The 18,793-nt window shown below is 39.7% G+C and overlaps 1 protein-coding gene across 2 annotated transcripts; it reads left to right on the top strand.

Moving 5' to 3' along the window:
- The first annotated feature begins 10,128 nt into the window (after positions 1 to 10,128).
- LOC106563519 (brain-derived neurotrophic factor) lies at positions 10,129 to 17,797 on the top strand. Of its 2 annotated transcripts, none has more exons than XM_014129178.2 (2): positions 10,129 to 10,459; positions 16,348 to 17,795. In XM_014129178.2, the coding sequence occupies exon 2, from the start codon at positions 16,369 to 16,371 to the stop codon at positions 17,176 to 17,178; it is 810 nt and encodes a 269-aa protein (XP_013984653.1). In that variant the 5' UTR covers positions 10,129 to 10,459; positions 16,348 to 16,368; the 3' UTR covers positions 17,179 to 17,795. The 2 variants fall into 2 exon arrangements, with proteins under 2 accessions (XP_013984653.1, XP_013984650.1); XM_014129175.2 differs by lacking the exon at positions 10,129 to 10,459 and adding an exon at positions 14,246 to 14,826 and having other exon boundaries at positions 16,348 to 17,797.
- Positions 17,798 to 18,793: the final 996 nt, after the last annotated feature.

Genomic DNA, 18,793 nt, shown 5'->3' on the forward strand with positions numbered 1-18,793 from the left:
GTTATGTGTTACATTGTTAAACCTAGTTGTCTAATTAGTCCGACAGTCCACGTAGCCTATGTGGTGCGTGCAGTGTGCATATGCTAGAGATCTAATGTAGCCATAGGCTACCATTCCTACAGTATTTGCCATGAGCGACGAATTATTAATACCATTCTGTTTCACTTATTTTACAACTCCCTAGATAGTTCGAATCCTGGTTCAAAGTTGGGCAAATATCTCCTATTACTCTTGTTACTTACAAGTACATTTGTAGCGCATATAGAAGTGTCACAGGTGTGACGAATACCCCAAGCATAGCGCTTCGTCACTGCATAACAATTAGATGGCTGAGTGTTCGCCGTGCAACTGATGGAATTTTACTGAAAACAGATATCGCGTTTGAACTTGGAATTAATGGTTGTAAACTGAAATATTTAGGATTTAAACCATTGAGGTGTAGGCTACAACAAAATACCTAAACATATCTAGAAGTTTAGGGCATAGCTTAGGCTACTTGAAGACGTGGATTCACTTCAGATTTGTCTAGGCATTTGAAAACGAAGCAAATAACAGTATATTACAAATGTAAGTATATGAGTCTGGCTCTGTTCCGTCCTCAACGCTAGTTTGATTGTTTAGCAGCAACAAGTTCTCAAAGAACATCATCTCACTAGCGAGAGGGACGATAAAAGATTGAGAATTGTTTGTCTTATCGGGTATCATCCCACCTCTGATTGAAAAAAATCAAAATGTTAAAAGTTGTGCCGGCTTTGCGTAATATTGCCTGAGTGGTAACAATAGATAGGCAGCAAAAGCTATAACCTAGGCTACTTCGTACATATGTCTTATATTGTACAACTGTTAGGGGGGCTCAACATTATTGTGCAAACAGCCTAATTTAAAGAACTGAGATAGTATTCATTGAGTGGTCAGTTAGGGTCCCTCATAAACTTGACTGCCTTCGCTTATTTCAATCACGCAAGACCTCTAATGGCGTTGTCCGGGAGAGGGTATTGCGTATATCTGTCTTTCTATCTATACAGGCTTTTGTGAAAATCGCGGCTGGTTGTTGTTTGTCCTGACTGTAGAGCCACCAAGGTGTTACAGAGTTTAAGCACGCGGAGATTGCAAAGGGTTATTAGATTGATAAGTCACGGAAGTGGTGGGCGATCTACTGAGCACAGCAGAAGTTCTCATATGATGACTTCAAACAAGACACATTACCTACCTGCATCTGTTGGAGTGAGTGGATATTAACACACTTCTATCTCCAGGACAGCGAAGAGGAAAATGGTAAGTAACATGGAAATACAATCGAAACAGGAATGGTATCCAAGAAATAGCAATGCTTGCGATTTAATCCGGGAATTAATATAGGCTAGCTGGATGATGGGATGGACTATGTGGGCTACTTAAGAAACTCTCAACAGAGACCCATGTGTTTGTTAAGAAGGATGATATTGGCAAAGCTTGCGTAAAAATATTGGAAGACATTTCTAAGCTCAAGAAATGCAGGTAAATGATGTATTGGGATATATTGTATCATCTGTGCGCGCAATGAGCGAGTGCGCTGTATTGTCTTTGAGGGCTTTAAGGTTGTGTATATTGCTAACCAGGGTTTTATGGTATGTATTGAATATCTTTTTTTCAAGTGTGGTGCCAATGAAAGCAACATGTGTGTACCTGTCGTTCTGCCCTGTACATGACTTGAAGAGTGCGACAATAACGCAGTAGGATCAGCATTGTTAGGTGTACAGCTATTTGGAGATGCTATTTGATTGAGCCTTTGTGGTGACTAGAGGCTTTTGGTATAGGTGCTGCTTTTCTTAAGGTCCGGCCAACATGTGATCAAATATTAACAGGACGGGCTTGGGGAGAAAAACGTTCACGTGACAAGGCGTTGGGTAGCAGTAGAGTAAAGCAGTATCAAATGGCACTTAACAAAACTATAGATTTTTTTTGCCCCCTTAGTTACCCTCGCTGTGTTATGCTTTCAGCACGTTGGACAGAGGCACCGGAGTCGTTGCATGGACTAAAACACCAAGTGGACATCAACTCTCTTTTGCTGTTCCCTTACCAAAGCTGGGGAATTTTTTGCAACTTTTGGTAAGAGTATGCTGAGGGAGCCCTGTGATCTAAAACGGAAAATAGGAGAAAAGCGCGTATCAATGAAGGGCTTGCGCTTTGAGATTTGTCTCGCCACTTAGAGCATGTGAAAGTTGAAATCTTAGAGCCGCTGTATAGGGCGTGCGTTCTTTTCAAGCTCCAGTCTTGGTATACCGCGTTAACTTTGTGAAATGCAAGTCTTGGTCTTGGAGATCTAACCACTGATAGTGGTTGTCAGCCCTTAAAAAGGTAAGAGTTCCCTCCAATGTGATTCATTGTTATTCATCCGCCATCCTTGTCATTATCGACTATATTGTTTTGTGGTTTCAAATTGAACTTGGATCCTATCAAATGCACCGTCATGGTATTGTGCATTGATTTGCGTGAAATTATATCCAGCTAATTATTTTCCAATTTGAATTACTATTTTGATTTGATTTGATTGATAACAGTCAGCGTTTATGGATTTATGCAGGGTGCTATTTCACCTCATCAAAGTTTCGTTTGAAGGATGTATATTTTTACACAGATTACAATATTTATCATTACTATGAGTACATGATGGAGCCTTAAATGAAACACGCAAAGCACTCGTTTAGGTTTATGCTGTAGACATTTAGCAAACGCTCTTGTTCAGAGTGACTTACCAAGGCTATGCATGAAGGGAAGCTTAATACAACTCGTAAACAGAACCTTTAGAATCACTCAAATATATTTTTTTTACATTTACTGCAACACAATCTAGGCTACGGTATCCTGTCTCCCAATCGAAATGGAACTTTGTAATGCGCAATTCATGAATCATTCTACCCGGCACTAAGCAGAATAATGGTGCATGTCCTAAATAAAATATTAGTCTCAACCCAGGCTACCTCCTTCTCACTGATTCGCTTCATATCTATCTATCTATCTATCTATCTATCTATCTATCTATCTATCTATCTATCTATCTATCTATCTATCTATCTATCTATCTATCTATCTATCTATCTATCTATCTATCTATCTATCTATCTATCTATCTATCTATCTATCTATCTATCTATCTATCTATCTATCTATCTAGGCCTATATGTATTTTTCATATCAAACTATTTTATTCCTCTCTCGACCCTAAGCTGCAAAAAATAGCTTACTCTTATCTGCTTAACATCTTACCATCCTCCGTCATCGCGATCAAATCACTTGTGTTTTTACTACGGCCGCTCCTCGGTTTCATTCATACTGCGCTTTCACTCTAGCGCTAGCATCACCTGCTACCCGTCTTTGTCCGCGCGCAAGTCTGTGCAGCCCACATTCGACCTGTCGGAGACAACTTCCACGTTTACAACAAATAGCAAAACCACAAATTATTGCACAATGATTTAATGAAATATGAATAACACACACATTACAGAAAAATCCTCGCATAGAAATCAGAGGAATTTCAAAGATGCAATCAGAGATATGAAATTACATGAAAGATAGGCGTGGTCAAACTGCCTATTCACAGATGTTAGGCTATGGCTGGCTAAAGGTGGTGCGAGATAAGATGGCTTGATAACAAATTGTCTGAAAGCAGTGTGTTTTTAAGACAGTATAAAATCAGACATGCAAGATTGCGATGATCTTCAAATTGATTAGTCCGCGACAATGTTTTTGCTGACTTAACAGCCAACGGACTTTAGAAATTCGTCTTGCGTGCCAGCGAAGAAACTGTGGATATTGTCTGTATTCAATCTATCTCTTTGTACGGCTTCAGTTCAAATATTCTGATTTCAGGATGATGCTATTGAATGGCAAACAGCTGCGCGAGAAACCCTAAGATATCAACGCCCACAAGCGCTCGCAGCCCTGTTTTAATCAAGAGGCTTCCAGTGGGGTTACATTTCAATGCATTATTGAGCCTATCCTCATTTATAGGCTACGTCTGAATTATTACAGCTTCATTGTGTTTTTAAATGACATGTTTAAGTTCAATTCTAGCTTGCTTTAGAGAACCAAATAAGGCTCTTTAAAACATAGTCCATGCGTGACTCATTATTTAATTAAATAATGTACTTAATAATTTAACGAATTGAGTATACTTATTAGGCTATTGCCTATAGGAAAGCAGGAGACCCGTTAGCTAGGATGACGCTGTGTGTTGTAACATATATCAGCTGCAACAATAAGAACAAGAGGAATCATGTTATTATTATGAATCAAATGTTTTATATAATAGGCCTTATAATAAGATGATAATTACTAGGGCTATGCTTAACGAATCGATCGCCTAAAACGTTTTCGTTTTATTTGTTGCAGTGGGTTTATGAATGAGTAGACCAGCGACAATATGACAAATTGGCTGCATACAAAGCAACGTGTATATTGTTATTTATTCGATTTTTAGGTTATCTGTTATATTTCTTAATTTGGTCAGCTTTTTCTTTTAATAATTTTCCCAGGAATAACATATTTTCTTCAGGAAAGTCGTAGCGAGAGGAGACGTGGGTTTATGTGTAGGCGTGCGGAGGGAGGGAAGAGCGGAGGCGGGATAGGGGGGGTCTGTGGGGTGGCACGACACACTTTGTATGTATGAAGTTTTTTTTTAGAACTTTCTGCAATGTACGTCATCGGATCAGTCCATAAATGGGGTTGTGTTATCTTACTGAGAATCTCCCTCAACCCGCCCCCCTCTCCGCACTCTTAGCGCTGCAGAGTTGGGGTGGGCGTCAATAACAAATCTGAGGATGGTGGGTTTCATTCCAAATAACATGAAATGCTATTGTGGCATCATATTTGACAGAATATGCGTGTTTCATTCTTTATAGATGACTCACAGGGGCGATGAGAGATATTTCTGTTTGCGTTCCTATAAAGGTGTTTAGTTTCCCGAGTCAACCTTTCATGAACTTTAAATGGTGAGGGCTATGAACATGTATAGCTGTAGCTGTAGCCTATAGCTCTCGGAAGTATTTTATTATTTTACCTGGTAGGATCTGAAGTAGGCTAATAGTTGATAACACTCCAGTTGGAACTCTGAGTCTCAACACAACATTTTTACAAAAAAAATCAGTTTTCCATCCTTTTTGTGCGTAATTGGATAGGGGATAGTTTAACATTTCCGTAACAGTAAAAAACAAAAACAACAAAAGGCTAATGATTATCATAATATTGATTGGCTAATGATAATAATATTACAATAACCGGATTATAATTGGCGGTGGCGTCATCATTTTCATTATCAACACCTCCACCCATCTAATTATCATGTCATCATAATGAGTTATGGCGGGTTGAAACGTTTGAATCCAGCTATTTATCTATTCAACGATGCCGAGACACATCTTGGTTAGTTTAAATCATGGGAATACACGATTACAATAGCTGATCCAACACAATATGTCGAGGTTGTTGTTTCCAAAACCAATACCTTGCTGTGCTGCTTGTCCAGTAATTGTAACCAACGAGACAAGAGTCTGACTGGCTGCTGGCATGACGCCACTGCAGGACAATTCGTTGTGTGTATGCGTGTGTTTGTGTGTGTCTATGTGTGTGTGTGTGTGTGTGTGTGTGTGTGTGTGTGTGTGTGTGTGTGTGTGTGTGTGTGTGTGTGTGTGTGTGTGTGTGTGTGTGTGTGTGTGTGTGTGTGTGTGTGGAACAAAGAGGTCCGATGAATTGCGTCTGTTCAGAAAACAGAAAAGAGGCATAAGGGAATTGTCATATTTACAATCAACTCAATTCTGTTCTTACATGTAATTGATTAAAGAGAGTGCATTGTACTGAATGTGCTCAGAAAAATAGATGTAATTGTTAAAGCATTTGTTGTGCATGCATATTATGCATATGTGTCTGTACAGTAGCCTAATTAATATCTGTATACAGCATAACTTTTAGATGTCTTATGTGGCAAAGTTTGACTCAGGATACCTGCCATGAGTGTTTGAATATGGAATGGTATGCTGAGCTCTGCCACTGGTTGGCTTTCCACACTCTTTTGGTATTGACATCAAGTTGGATCCCTGTGTTATGGACAGGGGCGAGCGACTCATTTACCTTACCTATTGAAATACTTAGGTGTAGTGCTCAAATAAGAGCTCAGCTTAGATCCCCCAGACTTTCTGACAAACATTGTTCTGTGTCTGTACATTTCATTTGTGTGAGTTGGTGCTGCAGTCAATTTGACGAAACAAAGTGTGTGTTTTTGTTTTGTTTTGTTTGTGTTGTGGTGTGTGTGTGAGAGAAAAAGATATATGTGACTTCTTGCAAATTCCCCTGAACTGAGCTTGTTATGCATTATGCATTTTCTCATCCAGGTGTTCCCACAGGGTTTGGGCAGTATATACATAGACAGACTAGAGTTCAGACTTACCACTGGTTCTTAATAACACTATAGCCAGACATTCATTATGTTTCATGGGAAGCAGAGAAAGGGTTAATTGTACCCTGAAGTGTGAATGTTGATATAGACATTTACATTACATTTTAGTCATTTAGCAGATGCTCTTATCCAGAGCGACTTACAGTAGAGAATACATACATTTCATTTTATGCATTTTTTTGTTGTTGTACTGGCCCCCCATGGGAATCGAACCCACAACCCTGGCGTTGCACACACCATGCTCTACCAACTGAGCCACAGGGAGAGTAGCTAATTCTCAGCAGATATGCTTATGATAGCCATGTTGATGCTGCCACAGAGCCTTGTTATTCTATCGTCTGATTACTTCCAAGAGGTATCTTCTGAAGGTGTCTTAATTGAATGTTCATGTCACAGTGTGGATCTTGGCATCGCTGACTTGTCAGAATGATGTCACAGTTGGCAAGAGAAGATGTGAAAGATGTATGCCTGTGTGTAGTGTCATCAGTGTTGTTTTGGGCATCTGGTCAGTGAAGAGCAGGTATAGGGTGCCACAGTGTGTGCTTCTTGTGTTCGCTAAGTGAAGACTATCATGTTGTATGAGCCACACTTTAACTTCAAAACGTTATTCAATATTTCTAAATTATTTGTTTATGGACTTCAGAACCATCTATTTAAAAGTTGATGTCTGTTTTAGTTTTTAAAAGTTTAGTTCACCCAAAATACAAAATGAAGTTCAATGTTCACTTACATTGAAAATGGTGTAAAAGCTGGAGAGAGTGTATATTCCATACTTCAGATTTCTGATTACTGCCACCCTAAGGGAACCTATGGGAGTGAACAGGGCTCCATCGCCGTGCTCTAAATTGCATGCTCAGACCACCTCAAGTAGCCTAACTTTACATGTTTATATACAAATATTTTTTTAAATATCATGCTGCCCTTTTCTGAGTAGAAAATTGTTCAATGGGTAAAAGAAAGCATGAGTATACCGCTTCTGTCCAAGGATTGTAACGTTATGAAAGAGGTGAAACAAGGAAATGTTGGCTTGCCACACCATTCATGGTAAAGCACCCATCACTCTTGAGAACTCCTTTTGCATAGCAATGACACTTTTTGACAAAGATAACCCTAGTAGGAGATGTCCCACACGTAACTTTAAGAATTATGTCTATTTTCTGAAAAAGGATTGGTGATTGTCTGAAATCTTTTATTCTGAAAGTGGCATGATGAAAGCCAGTTTGGTTCACTGCTCAACATAATATAATGGTCTTATGTTAGCATGAGTAAGTGTGTCTGAGTTTTAGTTTAGGGGCAGTAAGTTCTGATCAGGCACCCAATGTAACCTTCATCAGACACATAGTGTACTGTGGGTGCAAGGGCTGATCATTTGCGCTGACACTTATAGTATAGCATAGGATAGCATTGCATAGGATAGCAAAGCATGGTACTCAGTATTGGTTAGCTCTTTCTGACTTTGCTTAATCGTGACCCAACTATGCATTTTAAATTCAGTTGCGATGCACTTTATTTCAGACACGCTGAAAATCATTTTAAAGTTCTACACAAAATGCTAAATAATCTCCTCAAACAAACTCTCATAGGTAACAAGTCTCATGAATTTTCTACTACTTAGAACGCCACCTTGCATTGTGCTGTATTTGCAGATATGAGAGAGAACATGTTGTTGTTCTTCTAATGAGATGCCAAGTGATTTATTTATCAATTACCTTTTTGGAACAGCCCCCGTGCAAGATCCTTTTTTTTGGAGTCATGTCGCTCAGCGATTGCTGATGCAACTCTTTGTCATCCAGAGTTTGCCCTCGCCTACTGTGATCCTTCAGGGAGGGCTATATTCATCTTGGCATGTCCCCAGGTGTGTTGGAGGTGGAGTGAATCACAAAGCAGGTGTGAGCATTCAATCCCATACTGCTATATGCCAAGTAAGAACCATCCACCTCATTAACTTGTACAGAGAAGAATCACGATGGCAATATAGCAAACACATCAAAATAAATCTTTCATTGGAGGAGGTCCAAGCCACAAGGACAATGAGCTGTTTCCTTCATTTGACTGAGGTTGAGCCCAGAACCATTTCCCTTCATAACTTGACTTCTCTAAAGAACACACACTGTGTGCTTAAGTCAAAAACTTTATTAATCTAAGTGAGACCTTTTTTTCCCTTTTCCAAGTTTATTGATTCAAGCCTTATTGAACACTTCTGGGATCTTCAGAATAACGTGTACATTGTCTTGAGTATATACCTTTAATATTGAGAAGCCTTGCATTTAATGATAAGACTTTTGCTTTCGTATGATTAAGTTATGTGTAATGAGAAGTTTACAATTTTATTTTAGGGGAAAAGGGAATGGATACAATTGGTATCATGGCAAAAAGTGTCTACCAGTAGGCTTTCCGCCTGCATAGATCCTAACAACTAGGACATGGAATCTTCTCATTATATAGGCTGCCTGGAAGCGGCGCTGTTCAGTAGCTCTAGTTCGCAATCAGCGATCAGTCCTTCACTTCGCGCAAATCGTGGTGCTGTCTGCGGTTCTGAATGTTTAGTATGCGGCGTGTTGATAGAGGCGCTGTCCGTGGTGCTGAATGTTTTGTTCGTGGTCACGCTGACTGCAACACTGTCAATGGTGTTGTTTTTCTCGCGCTGATTGCGGCGCTGTCCATGTTGCTGAATATTTGTGCACTTGTATAATGGCACAACGAGGGATTACCACAGATAAATTATATGTGCACGCATGATTATATGTCACGTTGGATAAAGGCGTCTGGAAAATGGCTATTTTGTATTGAATCTGCGGCTTCTTCAATTTAAGTTACAACAATTTCGAGAGCTAGCCTATTCGAATGCTTCTTTATCTTAACTTTGGACATTCCCTGAGATAGTTATATCTACTTGTAACCCATCGTTTTGTTGGTATAACATAGCTTACCTATGGGATCTGACGATGAACCATTTCAAAGGCTTAGGAAAACGAGGTCTAGCTAGGCAGGCTTACCTTTTGCATTTATAACACATCTCCTAGTCTATACAGGAACATTTCAGTGTATCCACTGCTAGTCGTAAATCTTCTGTAGACTTAATCAATCCCATACAGAATATACACTTAGTTATAACACGTTAATGAAATAATTATGTAGCAGTGTGTGATGTGTGCTTCTGTCCAATTTCACAACTAAAGTAGCGGTGCTCTCTAAAGAAATGCCATATTTCTGGTAAAATGCATGGAATAAGAATCTCTATTTTTAGGGAGGGTATTGGTTTTCTTATTTTCATGATTTATTTGGGATTTTTTTTATAATATATATATATACATATATAATACATATATATATATATATATATATATATATGTATATAATATATAATACATTGATATATATATATATGCATAAGCCTTGGACATCTTATCAGATCTAATCACATCTTATCATGACACGCAATGTAGCCGCAGAATCAAATGCGTTATTATTTTTTTATGTACAGTACAGCTACAAAAATATCACATCTGATGTCAGTGAAACACGGAAGAAAGATCCATGGCCAATCCCTTCTTTATCCCACTCCCATCTGTCGACCAAAGGCGTATAATAACCATGATGAGAGCTAGGCCTGCTTTAGGACTCTGGTAACCGTGTTTGGTGGCAAGCAACCAGTCAGCCAGTGGCGAGTCACATGTTGCAACGTCATTATGTAGTAAGTTACTGTAGTTGCAAGGGATGCAGGCGTCATTTCAAGCTCAAGAGGTCTCTCATCGCATAGTGCCGTCGCGGTGCGGCGTATAGCATGCAACCCCTTCGGTTTTAAGCGATCTCCAAAGGAGCCGTGCAGCCATGGGAGTCCATTACCTCGACCATGCAATTTCCACCATCAATAATTTAATCTATTTGCTCCAAAGCTGAAGAGATATCCCGAAGCTGTCGGACAGTACAGGGAAAATATAGCTTAAGTAATTACACAGGGGGTTGTCCAAAACATCCCAGATGACACGGTCCTGTTGAATGGTCTCCTTTACGACTGGGCAGTAAAAGGTATGTTTTTCTAAACTTTTTTGATCATGTTCGCTCTGCTGTGTCGATGCTCGCTTGTTTTGTGAGTGGGGAGATGTTTTAAAAGTATTGTAATCAAGTTGGGGATCATGCAGGCGCACCGACTCGGTCGCAGTTTGAGAGAGGATACGTGTAACTCTATCCTCTTGTTCATTAATAAAAAACGGCGTTATTATACTGATTGAATTTCTAATAGGGACCACGAAAGGGGTCAGTGGAGGTAATCATTTAGTTTTCTGATGTATTTAGCTGATTAATTAATGCGAAGGGTTGTACATTTAGCCATGTTGGCTATTGCCACTGTAAGAAATAGGCGAGTAGGCTACATTGCATACCCACATGGGCTGTAGGCCTATTGTAGATTATTCCTTTTAACCCATAATCCATAAATGCAATGCATCTAAATGTTATGTTACATAATATAACATCGTAATTCAGATAACACATTTTTTAGCTATCTGTAAATTGACTATCTTTTCTAAAAAAAATAGACAGGTTTGTAAGCAAATTATGAAAACAAAAGTTGAATGTAGTCATTAAGACTTTATAGGAAACTTGAGACCTATGGTCAGCTATACCCTGCAGTGTTGGTCTAGCTCTCTCTTAATCCGGATAACCTCACAAGGCAAGGCGAGGATGAATATACACATTTTAAAACGAATCCCTACATGGAGCAGTCGCGCAATTATCAAGGAGCACGCAGAAAATACACAATTATGACATTTTATGCGCTCAAGTTCGAGAACAAACCAACGGCGCCGCGATACTGCTGTTTTACCAAGTAAACCTTGTTAATGTTTGGTGTAGAGATTTTTTTAGCTTTCTGTCTGAGATTGTTGCTGTTTTGTAGTGTAGTCTAGTTTGTCTCGGGACATTGCATCAAATAGTTCTGAAAGTAGGTTCCAAATTTGGCACAGACTTGGAAAACTAACTAAATATGAATTAATACCATACGGTTAACACGATTTTCTTTTTGTTTAGTAACCTTTTGCTTTTTCAGTCTACAAGTGTTCATGTTTTCCTTTTTGACTTTGTTATCGCCTTAAAGTAAGTAAGTAAGTGTGTGTGTGTGTGTGTGTGTGTGTTCGAGAGAGAGAGAGAGAGAGAGAGAGAGAGACAAGGATGTGTCTTAAGAACATTTCATGGTCTAATACGCCATCTAGCGCAAATATATGGAAACAGCTTGACACCAGTTTTAAAGTAGGACTTGGTGTAGGTCTAATGTGCTGCTGTTGACCATTTATCTTATTATTATTAATATACACCACTTGCAATCAAATTCCAATCAACATCGTTTTAAGATACTACTGATTTCTTTAAATATGAGTATGTGCAGTAGGCTAATAAGCTAACTTGAGCACTGTTGATGAAAGTCATTATCCTCAAGACATGTCTTTCATCGCGTTACTAAATGTAATTATCCTAAGGGTTTATAAGGGCTATTTAAGGGTTGTAAAAATCCCAAAGAGAGCATAGAGTACTGGGCTTGTCGACCTATGTGGGGACACTGTCTGACAGTGTCAATAAATTCATTGACATGTAATGTAGACCTTATGTTTATTTATTCATTAAGATGGCCTACACTGGTATTCCAGGCTAGCAATTGGCAACTTGTCATTTTGACAGCCAATGTACACATAATAAAATATTGTTAGGCTGTGGTTTTGAAGCAGTTTTACCTGTGTGACCTGCTTGGCAGTCACGTTGACAGGCTAGCATGCTGCACCACTAATTAGTAGTAAGTGCAACTTGCGGATAGACATACAGGAAATGTTGCACTTATTAGAGTACTACGTTTATCAGGAGGTGGCTTAAGTATGAAGTGGGTAACCTTTGAATATTATGATAGTTATATATATATAGGCTATTGGACCTGTCTTTTGTAAACTGCCACATTAATGACACTCACTGGTTCTTTCCAGAGGAAGTGGTGGAGGACAACGCCCACATTGTCTATCAATGGAAAACATGCCACTTGGGCCTTCATGATCTACTGGAACATATTCCAACAGTCTTAACATGTCTTGTTTTAAGTGGTCATTACATTTATTTTATGATTCTTATCCATTTCAAGATGCTATTGCAAGTGTCAGATGGGGAGCAGAACTCTCAAAACAGGCATCCACGTGGTGTCTTGGTTGGATCTGTTAGCTATTATGGGGAAAAAGGATAATGGTGTAACATTTGTATATTGTGACTGAGTCCTCTAGTATGTTTCCAAAATATATAGTTCATATAAATGAAGCATTATCTTTTAGGTAGGTTTATTTGGAGCACATCCAAAGGTCATATTTGAATGGACTGGATAGGAAAACATGTTGATTGGTGCAGCTATAGCACAAGCTGATGTACAGGGATCTTAGATCATCTGGAGACTGGGTATTTTCCCCCTCGTATTGACTTACTTGACAATGTGTTTTCAAAGTGAAAACATCTGAAAAAGAGAGGCGTGTTAAGACAAGAATCTTGAGAAAATGACTCTTTGAAAAAGAAAGTTAGTATGTATTGCCACAGAAAATTTGCCCACATTCATGACTGTGTAAGTTAAGTGTAAGTGAAATATGAAGTCAATATTGTCATGTGCTGAGTTTTGTACATGGTTGAAACACCATTGTGTTTGTGAATCCACTCCAGCATCTGTCAAAGGGAGATTTTTCATTATAATCCCCACCTGGCACGAAGAGCAAACACTGCAAGGCACCAAGCTATCTCTAAACCCAACCGTATAGCCGTGCCTGCCTCTCTCACAACAATTGAACAGGTGCTCATCTGAATGTGTCATCGCAAAGCCCTGCCACTATGTGGAAATCTGTCACCTTTTATCTATAAACGTTCTGAATGCACCAAATGCAACTGTAAAGGACTGATTTTATTTATGGAATCTTGATATTACGGAATATATGTTATGGCTGGATAGAGTGTGGAAGTTTGCTTGTTCTCTTCCACACACATACTGTACATATACAGTACATGATAATTATATATCACTGCACTGATTACCTGGAGATAAAAAAATCTTGACCGTAAAATCCAATTCAGAGCTGAAGATATTCTCAAATCTAATATATTAAATGAAAACATACCAGCCATGGTGAGAATCACTTTTACTTTGGTTTGAATTAGATAGGTCTCAGAGAGTACTGTTATTCTGAGCCAGTCCCACAGCAATAAAGTGATTCATCGTCTAGATTGCATTTTAACAGGATGTTGATTGAGAGCATAAGCCATATTGATTTTCCTGATGGAAACAGGAAATAGCCGAGTTAGAAATAAAATTATTTGTTGTTCCCGGTGTGAGGAGGCCCAGAGGACTGGCAGGCAATTGCACACTGATGAGTGGCACTGCCCCCAAAACACCTCCCCTCCATCCTGTCCCCTATGGAGACCTGGGAGAGACGTCATCTGTGGTTGTTATGCTGCAAAATGACGCCTGCACTGACTCCCCACCCCCTGTTACTGCAATTTAGCCCCAGTGATCCATCAGGGAAGAAGGACTACTACCTCTGCTGCAGCATCTTCTACATGAAGATGGACCCCCAATCAGTTCATGTATCAATAAGCAGTGTGATGGGATTTCAGTCCATGTATTTGTTTTCCTTGATCATTGGGGCAGCCTAATGACTGGATTTGACAGGTCACAGGAACACTTTATAGGATTATAAAGGATTACCTCATATGAATGATTATTTTCAAATTACAATATTGAGAAAATGTTGGAATGATTTCCTGCTCATCTATGTTTGCTTGGCTGCGTTTTGTCTCCAAGGTTGTTTTGTCGGTAGGAGGAAAGATGTTCCCATCCCCCTGCAAACACGTACAAACCAAGCCCTCCCATCCTCTCCTCCTCCATCCCCTCCCTTCCCTCTAACACACACTCACACTCTGGAGAAACACGTCACTGAGCTTGGGGACTCAGCGGCTCATTAAGGAGAAGGATGTGATATTCTCAATCGAGACTGTGAGACTCCCAGCACGCCTATTTATAGATGCAATATCTCTATGGCAGTCACTGTGGCGTTGGCTAATCGCAGCCGTGGCCCCAGACGCCAATTAAGAATGAAACAAATGCTTTTTAGGTGGAGTCTGCCCCTCCCTTCTGCTAAGGTCCTTCCGTCCGCCACACTGCCTGGTGGGGGAGCGGATCTGCTTGGAGCGTATTCCTGCATCAGGTCGGGACACAAGGAGGGCGGCATGCAGAGTGCAGTCAAAGCCCTGCCGTGGCTATTTTTAAATGCCCCCCTCTGGAGAGAAAGAGCTAGGTTTCTTATTGTGGTTGTTTTCATATGTTTGACTCTGGGTCTGGGATGTCCGTGGATATGTTGAATTGCTGTGACTCATAGGGCATAAAGGTAAGAGAAGCCATTGTGAGCTAGGGGTAAAGGATGAGGATGAGGGGGTGTGTGTATATTGATATATTTTGGCTCTGTTGGGCCCTTTTGGCATTCTTTCCCTTGTAATGTCTGTGTACCAAATTTATGTGAGCAGCTGTACAGAGTATGCATCTGATAGAAGGGGTACGTGAGTGTGTCAGGATGCAAGTACATTACCTCTCTTCACTTTTCTAACCAGTACTTTACTGACTCTCTCTCAGTCTCTGCTAGCGGTAATGCTTACTCTCAGCATTCCTTTATTTAAACATCTCTATGTCCCTTAATAAATCCTGCTCCCAATTTGACCCTATCAAGTTTAGCATATTAATGGTAATATTACAACAAATATTGGTTGCCTTTTACAAAATTACACAAAATAAACAGTCACTTATCTGAACCTAGTCAGAAACATTCATGTATTCAACCAATCAATCGATCAATAAGTTTCTATTAACCCTGTGGGAAATGTGGTGTGAAGTCAGGATAACACATGAAACGTGTTAGGCTACAATACATGACATTGGATTGGAAACATAACTTGCCTGTTCAATAGCTACACTGAAAAAAGTATTCAGGCCACATAGCGTTTATGATACAGTGCATGCCATCCAGGGATTACAACATCAAATATGAGAAAGATAATGATGATGATAATGGTGATGATGATGATTATGATGAAGACATACTGTAGTTTCCTTATCAGTTTAACATAATTGTTTAAAAAAATTGTTGTTATTTGTCGTTGTTGAAGAAGAGAAAATAATGATATATTGGGTTGCACTTCATAGTAGGATGGACCATTAGGAGATAATTGGCAATCTAATGCTTTGGCATTTAAAGCATGATGCCTAGCCACATCCACTCCCAGTCTGAAAAAACTTGGCCTCAGTTGAAAACGCTGGTGTCAGCAGCCCTTAATGTTGCTTCTGGGGCCTTTGTGGGAAATATTGTATGGGAAATATTGTATGGGAAATATTGTATGGGAAATGAGGAAACCGAAAAAATTGAATTCACAAGAACAGCACAATCATGCGCAATTAATTCAACTAGGTCTGGGTTGTTATTTTTAAAGAGGTCCAATCCAGAAAAAAATATCCAATCATGTATGGTAATTACTTATGCTGTTATTTTCAAGTTGGCCAAACAGTAGTGGGCATTCACGGTGGTGTCAGACTGCTGGCTTTCTTTGCAGCTGGAGGAGAAATGTGATACTCTGGTAGGCGTGCATCATCTAATGGTGCTTAGTAATAACTGAAAGGAACACAATTAGATTGTGATCCAACCTTGAAATATTATGGAATACTGTAATAATGAGTGTATTATGTACAGTATTTTGTATAAGCACACAACTCTGATAACTCAATGGAAGAAAAGTGTTGATATATTATATAATACATAATATAGCTACATAAGATTATATACATATAAGTTGCACTAACATTTCATCCTCTCTCCCCTCTCATCCCTCTCTCTCCACTCTCTCTTTCTCTCTCTCTCTAGTTCCACCAGGTTAGAAGAGTGATGACCATCCTGTTCCTTACTATGGTTATTTCATACTTCAGTTGCATGAGAGCTGCTCCCATGAGAGACGCCCCGGGTATGCGGGGCCACCGAACGGAAGGCTACTTGGGTGCTGCAGTGATAGCTGGCCAGGGCCACGGGACTCCACAGAGCGGGGGTGGGCCGGGCCAGCATGGGGGACTGCCCTCACTCACAGACACGTTTGAGCAGGTGATTGAGGAGCTCTTGGAGGTGGAAGGAGAAGCAGCTCAGCTGGGGCCTGGGGCTGACAAGGGCCAGGGAGGAGGGGGTCCTTCCTCTGTGGTCACCACGGAGACCAAGGATGTCGACCTGTATGCATCGCGGGTGATGATCAGCAACCAAGTGCCTTTAGAGCCACCGCTGCTTTTTCTCCTGGAGGAATACAAAAACTACCTGGACGCCGCTAACATGTCCATGAGGGTGCGGCGGCATTCTGACCCGTCGCGGCGTGGAGAGCTGAGTGTGTGTGATAGTATTAGCCAGTGGGTGACAGCTGTGGACAAAAAGACAGCAATAGACATGTCTGGGCAGACCGTTACCGTCCTGGAAAAGGTCCCTGTCCCCAATGGCCAACTGAAGCAATACTTTTATGAGACCAAATGTAACCCTATGGGGTACACAAAGGAGGGCTGCCGTGGAATAGACAAGAGGCATTATAACTCCCAATGCAGGACAACCCAGTCCTACGTGCGAGCGCTCACCATGGATAGCAAAAAGAAGATTGGCTGGCGGTTTATAAGGATAGACACATCATGTGTATGCACATTGACCATTAAAAGAGGAAGATAGTGTATATAATGTATAGATTTTATTGAGAGTTTAAAAAAGAGAGTAAAGAGAAAATATCTATTTGTATATATACATAACAGGGTAAATTATTCCGTCAAATGAAAATTTTATGGACTGCATGTAAAAAAAGATGAAGTTTATACAGTAAAAGTGATACTACAGTCTATTTATTGAACATATTCATGACCTTGTAAACAATTAAAAAAGATCTGATCAGTCATTTGCGCCCAGTTTAAATTACTATATCACATTCCTCAAGACATTGTGGTTTGTTTACGTTGCCAAGAATGTGAGAAAGAAGGAAAAGAGCGATGAGGATGAGGGCGAGGGTGAGGACGAGTTCCATTAAAAAAAACTTGCATGCTGCTTCAATTGTGAATTGAGAATTTGTCCACCTAAGAAAAAAGGATATGATACCGACCAAAACATTCCGTTTACATACCCAACAGTAAAAGGGTTTTCCTCCTCAGTACTTTATCTGTTTACTGTTCTAAACTTCTCAAGGTAATGTTGGAATTACATACTATGTCAAGGTGCTGTTGTCAAAGCTTTGCTGTTTATTTTTTTATCCCCACCAGAGGACAAAATATAAGAATATATATATATATATATAAAATTTATTCATTGACATATGTTTCTGGATTAATATAATTCATTTTGTATGTTGTGAAGTTGTTTGCAATATTAAATTGAAATATTTGAAGAAATAAAAATGACTATAGGCAACTGAAAAACAAAACCAATGTCAATAAAGTTTGAACCCTACATTTCTAGTTACACTGCATAAACATTAGATGAAAACATGGACGGATGGACGGCCAGAGATCAGCAGACAGATACATAAATACCTATCTTTCCTACATGCATACCTACCATCCTACCTACCTACGTACCTGCCTGTCTGCCTGCATGCATGCAGACCAGAGGAGGCTGGTGGGAAGAGCTAGATGAGGACAGGCTCATTGTAATGGCTGGAATGGAATGGTATCAAAACATATGGAAACCGCATGTTTGACTATGTTCCATTTATACCATTACAGCCTTTACAATGAGCCCATCCTCCTATAGCAGACAGACAGACAGACAAACAGACAGACAAACAAATAGACCAGATAGATTTTATTTTCATCAGCATTAGCTTGGTTATAAAAGCCTCAATATATACTCAATCAACAACACAAAGAATCAGAACAAATAGTAGGCCCATAAGTCCACGTCGTATAGCCTAGGCTACAAGCTGATCCTTGATGACCTCTGAGAGGTTGATGATGAGCACATTCAAAAGTTTTCCATCCTGAAGACAGGATCCTTGACTGGTGAATTCCTTGGATGGGCCATCTCAACCCTGTCCCATCGACACAGGTAGGTGTCCCATGCCTAGAAATGGATGGACAACATTCTCTCACAAAGGATACCAAAACATGCCTAATTGTGATAATAAAAGATAACAATAAAAATGCATTCAAGGTATATTCCGGACGATTTGCACACACAAATAGCACTTAAATTATTGCATATATATCTATAGTACTCAGAAAATTGCATTTTATGATAGAAAAATCACTTTTCTAAACATCATTTGAAGTATCCTTCCAAAGTAGAGGCCTACATAATG

The sequence above is a fragment of the Salmo salar genome, chromosome ssa11 (assembly GCF_905237065.1).
Source record: "Salmo salar chromosome ssa11, Ssal_v3.1, whole genome shotgun sequence".
NCBI classification, from domain to species: domain Eukaryota; kingdom Metazoa; phylum Chordata; class Actinopteri; order Salmoniformes; family Salmonidae; genus Salmo; species Salmo salar.